At 40.3% G+C, this 12,740-nt stretch overlaps 1 protein-coding gene across 1 annotated transcript in view; it reads left to right on the forward strand.

Annotated features, from left to right (window-relative positions):
• The window catches only part of iqgap1 (IQ motif containing GTPase activating protein 1), a 50,634-nt gene that overhangs the window by 22,431 nt on the left and 15,463 nt on the right, over window positions 1-12,740 (forward strand). The window contains exons 4-15 of the mRNA XM_067610094.1: window positions 443-520; window positions 1,750-1,826; window positions 3,818-3,885; window positions 4,410-4,523; window positions 5,314-5,492; window positions 6,067-6,158; window positions 6,270-6,423; window positions 6,508-6,592; window positions 7,301-7,464; window positions 8,425-8,585; window positions 8,707-8,831; window positions 9,669-9,832. Coding sequence (XP_067466195.1) covers window positions 443-520; window positions 1,750-1,826; window positions 3,818-3,885; window positions 4,410-4,523; window positions 5,314-5,492; window positions 6,067-6,158; window positions 6,270-6,423; window positions 6,508-6,592; window positions 7,301-7,464; window positions 8,425-8,585; window positions 8,707-8,831; window positions 9,669-9,832 — 1,461 coding nt within the window. The remainder of the gene's footprint in view (window positions 1-442; window positions 521-1,749; window positions 1,827-3,817; window positions 3,886-4,409; window positions 4,524-5,313; window positions 5,493-6,066; window positions 6,159-6,269; window positions 6,424-6,507; window positions 6,593-7,300; window positions 7,465-8,424; window positions 8,586-8,706; window positions 8,832-9,668; window positions 9,833-12,740) is intronic.

Raw genomic sequence — 12,740 nt, forward strand, 5'->3', positions numbered from 1 at the left:
TGCATAAGAGTTGATCCTGTATTATTAAAGTGTTTTGAAGCCAAAAGGTCATTTTGTAGACCTTTTGTAGTCATTTTGGAGAATTTGCCTCCATAATACTTCACAACAAGTATTCTGCCAGAGAACTGGGGGTTGCAGGCAGGATTTAACATGTTAATATTGGAACTTGAGAACCAGATCACTATCATTTGTTCACAATACACTTCTCTGCCTTTTATCTGTTTATCTGGCTGCTCTACAAACCTCCTCTGATTCTTTTGTGTCACAGTTGGTGTATATTTTCCTGCCTTGTGATGTAACCTGGCTAACGCAGTTGGCGTAACAGGGCCTTGGTTTTACAGCTCTTGTTGTCTGTGTGACTGAGACTGGATTAATGTCTTTGAGTCTGGAGTGAACAACATGTTTATTGTGTCCTGACGTTTTTGGGTTTTTCCTCTTACAGGCAACGGGTCTCCATTTCAGACACACAGACAATGTCATCCAGTGGCTTAACGCCATGGCAGAGAAGGGACTGCCAAAGGTGAGCGTTGCCATCTGACACACACAGACACCAAACCTCTCCATACTACTGTTTAAAATAGTGTAATAATAGTGTTTATTTAGGGTCCAAAGATTCCTCCTAGACCTGCAATGAAATTCTGTTTCTTTAAAAGTATGTCCTTAAAATTAATGTATTAATTAATTTGTTCAACAATGTTTGTTTGTACATGAATTCTAGTCACTAAATGGATTTGGTACAGGTCTCCCTACCATAAAGGGCCGTATCACATATGCATGACTTATGTCATAAACTGGAAATTATACACAGTTAATGTAACATTTAACACTAAAGCATCACTTTGAGATTGATTTCCTACTTTCAAGGCATTAATTCCTTCCAGTTCCAGTATGAAAATCAACGTGCAGAGACTTTAAACTTGCTTAAGCTGATTAAGTTACAGTAAATTATTGTCACATGTTAATATAGTTGTGATCAAGGATTGTTTTAAAGACTCAGCTGATTAAATTTTTGCTGTATTTTACGAGCTTTTCTTTTAAAATATCAAACCTGGAAGACACACAAATACCAAGCATGGAGCCTTTAGAAAGAACATTTGGTCATTTGTTTTATTAAAAAGCTCTAAAATCTTTGATGTCAGAGTTTTCATGAAGTCAATGAGGGGAAAAGAGTTTTTAATTGCTTTCTATAAACGGCAGCCAGCATGTTAAAAGTGATGGATTACCTGCTAACGTCAAGTCGGCGCAAGTTGTTTTTCATACTGTGGTGAAATTAACTGAAGCCAGCGACTCGCTGGAGTTAAGAAATCAGTTTTATAAATACGATATGCCTTGAAGGGAGGGTCAAAAGAAATGAAAATGTTTTGTAGACTGAAATAGTGCTTTAAAAGACAACTTACTCTAAAAATAGCGGTGGGCTTTTTTAGTATTTTTCCTTTTCAGAAAAGTTTCCACCCTGTTAATAATCAAACTCTGGGAAACTCTTAACTTGTCATGAGTTTGGCTTGAAAAAGAGGGTCAACCCAAAATATCACCAATTGGCAGCTTCAACAGAAAATATCAGTAGCTTCTCTCAGTTGCACCACACAGAGAGACAACGCCAGGGCGGTTGAATGCACATTTACAGCGTGTAATCCTCTAATACCCCTGAATCACTCCTGCACACATGCTGCAGCACGCTAACATGCTATCATCGATGGAGAGAAACCTGCTGCTGCTTCGGACTGACTCATTGTGTTTCACTGTTTTCAGATCTTCTACCCTGAAACCACAGACATATATGACAGAAAGAACATGCCACGCTGCATCTACTGTATACATGCACTCAGGTACTGCTTCTGTTTGTTTGTTTCTTTCTTCTTATCCGTGTCTGAGGTTGTCAGGCCCTGCAGCATGAGGTTTTACTGGTGAAGGAGTCAAGTTAAACAGTTTGACCACTAAGAGAGAGAGGTTAGACTTTCACTTAGCTTTGTTAGCGCCTACGCCTTTCAACTTGTCCTCTATATCTATGAGCTGTCACTTGTTTTGACACGCCCTAAAATACATTGGCGTCAAGCCCATTTATTAAAAGCTTTTTCATTTTTACAAAGCAATATGCCGTGGTATTTTCTGTTAATGAGTTATTGACCACAAAACCAGTCTGACCTCTTTCTGTTTTTGGTCTCATGTGTCCTTGGATCTGTTTTTTGATCCCTGCATTCATAAAGTCGCACTCTTCAGCTAATCTGCTGGCATTTAAACTCTCAATAATCTGACCGCTGCTTATTCTTCTTCTGTTGATTTTGTACGACAGGCAGAAAACCATTAAGCGGAGACCTCGTTAGGGTTGACAAACAGATGTTGTCTTTTTAAAACGTCTGTTTTAGAAATCACATGAGTCCCTCATTCATTGGATTGAGAGCGCTCGGAAAGATTCAGGCTGTTTTCAGCTGTGGTCTGTACATGTTTCATGTCTGCGACATTTTTATGAGGTGAACAGTGCAGTTTTTCAGCAGAAAGGCATTCAGTGGTACGAGGTACGGAGCGGTTTGTTTTAATAGAGCATTCCACCTCAGGTAAAATGGATGCAGGGGCCTTCGGAGTCAGGAAGCCAATCGACACAGCAGAGCAGAGCGGAGGTGGTGTTAGTGTTTGCGTGCCTGTATATGACCGTGCTTCACAAAAAACACGCAGAGCAGTTACACCCAGATACCACAATACTGCCACGGAAATGGGTTCATTACTTGCTCCATTTAAGAGACCACAGTTGGTCCAACTGGTGGTGTTGTGATGTCAGAATGTGATAAAATAGAGTTTAATTTCTAAATATTTGATTCCACTGAAGAAGTTCAACAAACAGCTAAAACTAAATTCAAAGGACAGTTAACCAGTGATAATATGATTCTTCAGCCATCCATATTAGTCAAATCAAGTAGATATCTTTCATCATTACAGTCTTTTTAGTGCCAAAGTTCCTCTTTTTGTTACTATACTTCCACCGCAGCTCAACAAGGAAACACAAAGAGGGAATTTGGTGCTAAAAAGATGTAAATGTGTCAGATATCCACTTGATATGACTCAGACTGCTGAAGCTTCATATTATTAAACCTTTAAATACATTTTTGCAGAAAACGAGGACTGTGGATTTTGGCCTCCATCACTTACATTGAAAGCACATTTGAAGGATCTTATAACAGCCAGTATGAACAGGAGGAATAATTACATCCTCTTTCACTGCTCATATGGACACCTGACTGTTGTTTTAAGACACACCTGAAAAATTGTGAACTAGTCCTTTTAATACGACAGCGTATCAAGCAAAACATATTTCACATAAATGATGGGATTCAGGTTAAGACATGATTCACTCTTTGACTGTTGATTTCTGCTGAAATCTCACATCTCCTCCTCCTCCTCCCTTCTTCTTCACATTGAGATGACACAAACAATTTCAACAAAACGTAACATGTTATTGACTCTTATTTTGAAAGTTAAAGTGATTTGACACCCTTGAAAGCAGCACGGTTTGATTTGTTTGGGTTATCGTCCATCTACACAGCAGCTACACAACATCACTGAAGCACTGAGCACTAAAACACCTGTTTCTTTAGCTAAAATTACATAGTTGGATTTTGGTATTTCCTCAGTATGAACCCTCTTTACTCCCTTGAATTTATTCATTGTGGTTATTTGGTTGTACTGAAAATATATTATAGTAATCATGACAAAAGTAGAGCGAAAAAAACCCCTGCATGGAGTTGTTTTCCATGTGTTTGTCACTCCTGCAGCTGCGTATTCCGTCATGTTTCTTTATGCATTGTTTCTTTGTCCTCTATTACAGCCTGTACCTGTTCAAGCTGGGCCTGGCCCCTCAGATCCAGGACCTGTATGGAAAAGTAGATTTCACTGGTAAGTGAAAGTGCACCAGCCCGAACATGAGTCTCTCTCTGTTTTTTTTTTTTTTTTTCTCATACTGTCCTCGTTAACCCGATTATGTCATCTTAAATCCAGAGCGATACAAATGTCACCTCTTTGGCAGAGTTAACATGAAGTTTAAATGTGTAGCATTTGTCTGAGAGAAAAGAGCACGGAGGGGCGGTGTTTCTTTTTTTTTTTTTTTTTTTTTCTTTCAGCAAGCTGTGGTGTGGAGGAGCTGCTGGAAATGTGAAAGTCATTAGTAATTGTGAGAGCTTTTCCTGTCAGTGGAGTTCCCGCTGTCCCAGAGCCTGAGTCAGAAATCTGATTATCACACATGAGCCAGGAACAGTCTGTCTCCACTCCAGTGTCTCACTTCCCTAACCCAACCCCCCCCCCCACCCTCCCCTCCTCGTCTGCTCCCACTCCTCTCTCTATTTTTTTTTTTTTCACCTCAATCCTCATGTCTGTTCCCTCTTCTTCTCTGTCTTCTCTCTCTCTCTCTCTCTCTCTCTCAGAGGAGGAGATCAACAACATGAAGAGTGAGCTGGAAAAGTATGGAATCCAGATGCCCGCCTTCAGCAAGATTGGCGGCATCCTGGCCAATGAGCTCTCGGTGGATGAAGCCGCATGTAAGAGAGGCTCAGATGTCACGGGGAGGAGGGCGGGATCTGAGAGCTGCAGATTGTATAATTTAGTTGATTCCCTCTCTGTCATTCATTATGAAACAGACACACACGCCCTTAACCCTCTGAATGTTAGTGTGGACACGATTTTAGATCAATTTCAGCTTTTTTTAGCACCTAAACAGCTGTTCCCAGTGTAGTTAATACTTTTTTTTAAAGCTCAAACTCATCTACAAGCCCAGTTTATCATTTTCCTTTATGCATATGTCAAATTCTAATAGGTTAGTGGACCTTTATGTGCATTAATTGAAAGTTCAGGGCTTTTTTTTTTGAGTTAGTAGTTAGTTTTTTTCCCATGTGACACAGAAATGTACACACAAAATTCATATTTTTTAAATTTCCAAGATAATGGCATTGATTTTGGGATTAAAATTCACATTTTCAACAGTTTTTTCCTCATTTTCTTCCTATATGTTACCAGGAATATGTTAAACATGACAATATATAACTAATTTCAGAGGGTTAAGTGTATCCAGTTTAATACTGTGTGTATTTACCTGCAAGAAAACTGTAGAAAATAATAGTTAGTAATGTGGAAATGATGATAAAGCAGATGCTGTTCACTCAATTAGAACGTTCGGATACGATCAGGAAAACTTCATGATACAATAATCAAATTCAACAATATATCTCATATCTCAAGATGGAATATTAAGTTATAAAACTGATATGATAATTAAGATCAGATGAAAGAACACGAAGCCAGCTGCTCACCCGTCTTCTCCTCCATCCTCAGTGCACGCTGCCGTGATCGCCATCAACGAGGCCATCGACCAGGGCGTTCCAGAGGGCACGGTGGCGGCCATGCAGAACCCCAACGCCATGCTGGTCAACCTGGATAACAAATGTGCCAGCCAGTACCACGACACACTGTCCCAGGCCAAGGCAGAGAAGGTGGCCAACTCACGCAAACGGGTACGAGGTTTTGTTCAGTGCAGTGATCGCTGTGTGCAGGTTTCAGAAGGGCCAGACATGAGTGGCGGCCTCGGGCAGATTTTCCTTGAAAGACCATATGAAGCTCATATAATTAAAAACAGAGGGTTCATTGGAGTCAATGTCCAGCTTTTGATTAAAAAATAATTGACTATACAGCCTGAAGTAAAATGCTGAGGCCACATAAACCACTGAGGCAACAAAAATTAAAATAAACCCACACAGTGAAGACTGGTGGCTGGAAGATACAGAGTGTAATAACATCACTCCATCCTCTGTTGACAAGTCTGCCAGAAGAAAAAAAACATGTGGCATGTGTAATCTTTTATGAGTCATGCATGATAGTAAAAAAAAAAACATTTGTAATATTTTAATTTAGTTTTGCCAATAGGTGAAGCAAACAAATGATCAGAATTCTCCAAAAAAAAAAAAAAATCAGAGCAAGGAAACAAAAACTCCCCTCTGGAAAGAAATATATTGTACTCTGGTGTCCTGTGGGAATAATAAAATGATAAGTCGTTCTCATGTTTAATGCTGCTTTGCTTTGCTCAAACAGCAAATGGAGAACGCCGAAGCAGAGAGAGATATCTACGATGAACTTCTCACCCAGGCTGAAATCCAGGGCAATGTCAACAAAGTCAACGGCAAGTTACACAAACATATACACAGACATGTATTTACTATTTCCTTATCAGTACACATGAATGGTACGAATGGTATGAATGTTAACCCTTTTTTTTTTCTCCCCCCGACAGTGAGCAACGCCTTGAGCGCAGCTGAACAGGCTTTGCTGGGCGGCGATGAGGATAAACTATACGAGGCGCTGAAGGCCATGGGCGTCCAGAACCTGCAGCCCCAGAACAAAGCCTGGTACCTCAAACAGCTGCAGGGTGACAGAGAGACTAAAGAGCAGGTAGGATTGTGGTGTTTGTTGAGAACATGTGGAAATGTCTCTGTTTCATCGTCGTAATCTAATCCTGATATCCTCCTTTATCAGACGTCTCCAGGAGAAGCCCTGACGAAGGACGAGTTGCAGAGCGGCGTGGACGTGTCCAATGATATAGCAGAAGGCTACCTGAAGAGTATGAACCACACATTCAACCAAAATCCATCTCACAGTTTCTTAAAACCATCGTCTTCATCCCCCCTCTTCTATCTGATCTCATGATAAAACTATTTTATTCACTATCGTTAAAGCAAAGGTTCACATTCTTTATGAGCAATGAATCAGGTTTTTGCTTGTAGTAATATTTCCTCCTGTTCGTTCTGGCCATCATAAGATGCATTCCTAACATGTTTCCATTGTAAGAGATGTGGAACAAAATCCACAGTCCTCTTCCTGTGTAAAACTACATTTTTAAAGTTCAGCTGAAGCTAATATGAGGCTTCAGCTGCAGAGTTACAGAAGCAAGTGGGTTTCTTTCTAGGTTACAACCTTTTTAGTACAGAATATAGCCAGATACAGGACTTTTGAGAGCTGGTATTTATTTTATTTTACAGAATTTATAAAATTAATCCACATTCTTTAGAAGATTCCTTTAATTTTTTTTTAACAATCCAAATGCAACCCAGAAATGTGGTGAGAAGGATGTTTTACTGCTTAAATATAAACTTGTCACTACTGTCTGAAGGACAAACGATAGATTCTACAATGATTTAAAACAAATCTTTGGCATTTTCTGTATTTATACGCACGACGTACGACATATACGCACCAATCTGCAATGAGCTGATATCGACTGCTATATTTATTGGTCATTCTGTAATTTTACGTGTGTGTGTGTTTGTAGTGTTGAAGGCAGTGGAACGCATCAACGCTGCCATCAGGGCGGCTGTTCCTGAGAAGACGGTCGAGGAGCTGATGAACCCGAGCGCTCAGCTGCCTGAAGTCTACCCGAGCGCTGCAGACCTCTACCAGAGAGAGCTGTCCAGCCTGCAGCAGCAGAGCCAAGAGGTACAATACACACGAAGAAAACACACACATAACCACACAAGTACATACGAGTAAAACCCACAGCATCACTGCGTCATTATGTACATGAAAACACGTGACCATGTGGCTTTTGAGGCTAAATTATAGGATCAGCTGAGCTGAAAACAAAAATTTTCTCATCATCTACTTACCTTCATATCAGTCAGAAGCACACTGATGTTCATACAGTTCATACAGTGTTTTCTTTGCTATATGTGTATTTTGGCAGTCAAGCCCTCTCTGTTAATAGAAGTATTTATTTTATATGTTGAACTGATAAGACTTGTACATGTTCACTGCACAAAATTCATACTTTCACATATTTTACATCACATGTATGTGGAATCTGGAATCATTATTTGATTAGTTTATTGACAGGAATCAATTAATTGTCATTTATCAAGCAAAAAAAATCAAAATTTTTGTTGATTCCAGCTTCTTAAATGTTAAATTCAGCAGCTTTTTCTCAGATTCATAACGCTGTAAATTGAATATCTTTGGATTTTGGATTGTTGGTCAGACAAAACGAGTAATGTGAAGACATCATCTTGGACTCTGGGGGATTGAGATGTTGTTAATTTACTGTTTTATTATATATTTTAGAGACTAAACAGATCGTAGTCGTAGTCGTACAAGGACATTACTTTACTTCTTGGAAAACAACACATTATAAGTTCGGTCTGTAACGCATACATAACATTTCCAACCATTTTTAACACCCTGCCTCTCCTTAACAACCTCACCAACTACACACCAGTGGCTTTAGATGCACTTTCCTTCCTCCTGAGGTTTGCCGTGTTTGAACTGACTTGACCGTGGAACCGCAAAGCAAGACGCCATCAACTGTTACATACTGTTCCCTCCGGTGTTTACTGCTCTGCCTCTGGTAGTCTTCATTGGCAGTTTGACATACGAGGTAAATTTGAGTCCTGTGTCCCGCAGGGTTCGCTGTCCCACCCGGAGCTGCTTGTTGCCGTGGAGATGCTGTCATCGGTGGTGCTGATGAACGAGGCGTTGGAAGTGGGAGACCGAGGCGCCCTCTGGAAACAACTGTCCAGCTCTGTCACCGGGCTTAGCAACGTGGAGGGTGAATATGCACAGAGGTGAGTTCACACAACAGAAGACGTTGTCACGTTGTCTTTGTGCTGTCTGAGGTGTTTTATGTGTTTACTGAATGGATTCAGGCAGCTTGTTGATGTGTTACTGAACCCGTGTGTTCCTCAGGTACATGGATGAGCTGATGCGTCTTAAGGCAGCAGCCAGAGAGGAAGGCTCTGCCTATCTGACATGGAACGACATTCAAGCCTGTATCGACCAGGTCAACATGGCTGTGCAGGAGGAGCATGAACGTAAGAAACAGACACATTCACATCCATTTACTTGTCAAACCCCCCAAATAATCAATGAAATGATCAATATAAAGTAACGCATACAGTACACACTGATGACTTTGATCCCAATGAGATCTTCATCAAATCCATATCAGATATTGTTTCTTTAACGTTACCTGTCTCTTTCCTGGTCATACGAAATTGTCAAAAGGTAAAAACGATCAGCGTTTGTATCCAACTGACAAAATATCGTATTGCACTTAAATGGAAAAAATCTGAATCACCAACTGTTACTCAATGGCTACAAACCCTCCCACGCTGCCTGGCTGTGGAAAAGTAGACACGCGCTGCAAAAGGTCACTTACAAATATTCTAAATAATGTGGGGACGCTTTATGCGCTGTCTGGATACCAAGTAACTCTACTGACTGTACTTTCTGATGAAGTGATGAAGAAGTGTAGTTTATGTATGACAGTGTCCTGAACTAAAGAACTATATACTGTATATATAGTTTATTTTTTTCCTATGTGTGTGTTTCTTCTTTGTCTTGTTTTACTTTTTATGTCCTTATTTTATGTGGAAAATCTGACAAACAATAAATATTCTCAAGCAAAACCAGCTAAGCTCATAATAAGATATTAGTTTATGTGCTGACAGGTAGGTTTTAATCATAAAACCAACCCAGGATATGTAAAAGTAACTTTTTCCTGCTTCATTTAAGTTGAATTAAATCTTAAATTGTGTAAATGATATTACAATAGTCTTCTTCTTTCCTGTCCTTTCATATTATAGTGTAATCATTAACCCACAGAGTGTTAATTAGGTCTATCTGTACGTCTGCTCGTGTGTTTGCAGGTATCGAAGCTATCGGACGGATCAATGAGGCCCTGGATGAAGGGGATCCCATGAAGACCCTCGCCATGCTGCAGAACCCCTCAGCCAAGCTCACCGATGTGGACCCGTCTGTGGCTCAGCATTACCACGATAAACTCCTGGAGGCCCGCAGAGAGAAGGCTCACGTAAGACAAAACACACAGACACAGACATACGGGAGGAGTGAATCTCTCTGACAGCGGCTGTAGAAAGATAGATTCAGAAAATAGATGTTCAGGTTATAACATGAGTACGAGGTTCGGATGAGAATTCAGTCCAACCAGGCTATTGTGTATACATCCTGTTCTCTCTTTGTCCGTTTGTGATTTGCTTTTCTATGTGTATCTAGTATTCAGGTGAGCATTATGTAAATATGAGTCAGTCACTTTATGCAAACAGGGCCTGGCTACAGTTACATCCTGACTGCTAGTGAAAGCTGTCAGGGCTAAATGTGACTGGACATATGATAAAGTTTTATATTTCTGTTAATGACAGCTATATATTTATTATATGTCAGGTTTATCATGACACAAAACTCAACATAACAGTATGCACACCAGTAATTTTCCTGTTGAATCAAAATTTTGTGCACATTATTTAATCTAGGCACTCAAAATAATAAATTGTGTGCACAATTAATAGCTAATTTTGCTAATATCCCCCCCCCTCGTGTCTGTAAATGAGGTGGACAAAATATTCAAAGAAAAAAACTGATTAAATGCATTACTGTACAGTAGATTGTACACGTGTACATAATAAAATGGCTAGCGAGTGTATTGTTCACATTTTAACTTGTGAACACATCATATCACATTTCTGTCACAGTAGGAACTGAAGTTGCAGGTTGTTGTGGTTACTCTGATACTCTGATAAGGAACGAGCATAGAGGGTGTTAGCTAGCACCTAGTATTGAAGTGTCAACAAATAATGACTTAATTCCTTTATATAAATATCATTAGGTTGTCAGAGTCATCACTTTTGCCCTTGTCACCTCAACACTCTTTACAGTTAATACTATTCAGCATTACTCATCAGCTTTGGCTGCTATCTGTTAGGTGCACATCTACTGTGACACCTAAAGGTTTTAAATAAAATGCAGTACTTTGTCTGTAACACCCCAATGCTGGATAGATATATTATTGTGAATATTTAGTCATAGCCAAAGGGATCCCAGACACATGTAGGGCTGCAGATGGCTCCGTGTGACTCAGGCCTTTGAGCTCCACATGACTTGACCAGACTGCTGATGTCATGGTGTGATCATCTTTCCTCCCCCCACTCACTTCCTGTCATACATCTGCATAGGACATGCATGTCTGAGCCTCCTCGCTCTCTCTGTCTCTTAAAGGGGACCTATTATGCTTTTACTTATTTTCAGTCATATATATATATAATGTTACAATGTCGGATATTCATATTAAACGCGACCAAAGTGTCACATAATGCGGTAAACGTATGTAGAATTAATCACTGGGAGAAAAACGCCCTGGCTACAGACTGTTCTGAACGCTTTTTTCTACTTTCAGCTTAAACTGACGTCAACTCGTGACGGATTTCTTTATATGGTCATCTGCTCCATACACAGTGCGCTAGTTCACTGCTCTGTTCCGCTAACGTTATGGTGTTTTTCCAGTGTATTAGGGGTAGTCACGCCAAGCCGTGGGCAATGTGGTCTGCAGCTCTTCATCACACATCGTCATCACTGTGGCTTTTTCTGCTTATACTATTCCTCCCTGCGTTATTTCTAACTGATCCGCTGAACAAAGAGCTCCAAATATCTCCATACGTTGTTGTGTCGACTGGTTTTAAGCGCCGCTAATTTGGTAAAGAACACGTTTAATTTCTTGTTAATTATTCACAATAAAATTCTTCTGTTATTTTGTCATTTTAAAAGCTTTTAATATGAAGCAGTAAAGCAGGAAATGTTGGGTTTGCATCAGCGGTAACTTAACACGGTTGATACAGTTACCCCTCGGCGGGCTTCTGGAAAGCTAGCCAATCAGAACACAGTGGGCTCATTTGGAGGGGGGCCTTGAAGAGACAGGAACTAAAACTGCCTGTTAGAGACAGAGGCTGAACTGAAGGGCTGCATAAAGTAACAGTATAAGATAAATAAGGAGTTTTAAGTTTGAGTTTTGAAATGTGAATCTTGCAAAACTACTCTAGTGGAGTCCCAGAATAAAAATATAGATCTGTAAATGAGCATAATAGGCCCCCTTTGAGCTCTCAGAGGCTTGACCTATCTTTTTAACACTCCCTGATGTCACTGGTGGATCTCATGAATCCAGAGGAGTACGTGATCTAAACACACTAGTCTTTCTCGAAAGCAGCCTGCTCTCTCTGACTCATTTGCCTGTGTTATCATAACTTGAGTGAGGCAAGCTGATGAATGCGCTTCTTGTATTCGTATGTCTGTGCTGCAAATTTGCATATGATGTCACCGGCACGGCACCATATTTGGGTTGTTTTCCTGTCGAGGGAGAAACGAAGGGCGACTGAGCCGCAGGTGAGGTCAGACAGCAGGAACACAGTGCAAAAAGCTGTATGGGAACTCCACACCTGCTGGTGAAACTGGAAGACAGATTTTTTTTTTTAAGAACAAGGGATGTGAAGAGAATAATTCTCAGTGTATCCATTTTTGTACTGCGTTTGTTTTTAGCTTATGTAAATACAGATAAAGAAAGTGCCTTATCAAGGTTAGACTTCTAAATACTCGGTCACTGCCCACACTGTTTGAAATGTCAACAGCCATCTGTTACATCTAAATCCTTGAATATATCATGTGGGAAGTCGTCGTGTTTTCAGAACAGGACCCAGAAAAAAATATTTAAAAAAAAGAGAGGAAAAAAAGCAAACTATTTTCCTGCCTATTTCACAGGCATAGGAAATAACAAGCCAGGCCTCAGTCGTTTGCTTCCATAAAAGGGCAGAAAGCTGACCACTACATTAGATGGGCCCAGGGGCATGGGCACGGGCACGCACACACCATCCTGTGGTTGTTGATTTGGTGAATGTGGCTATTTGAGGTGATGAGCTCAAGAAAGAGGAAGTGCT

Source organism: Thunnus thynnus, chromosome 1 (genome assembly GCF_963924715.1).
Source record: "Thunnus thynnus chromosome 1, fThuThy2.1, whole genome shotgun sequence".
In the NCBI taxonomy this organism is placed as follows: domain Eukaryota; kingdom Metazoa; phylum Chordata; class Actinopteri; order Scombriformes; family Scombridae; genus Thunnus; species Thunnus thynnus.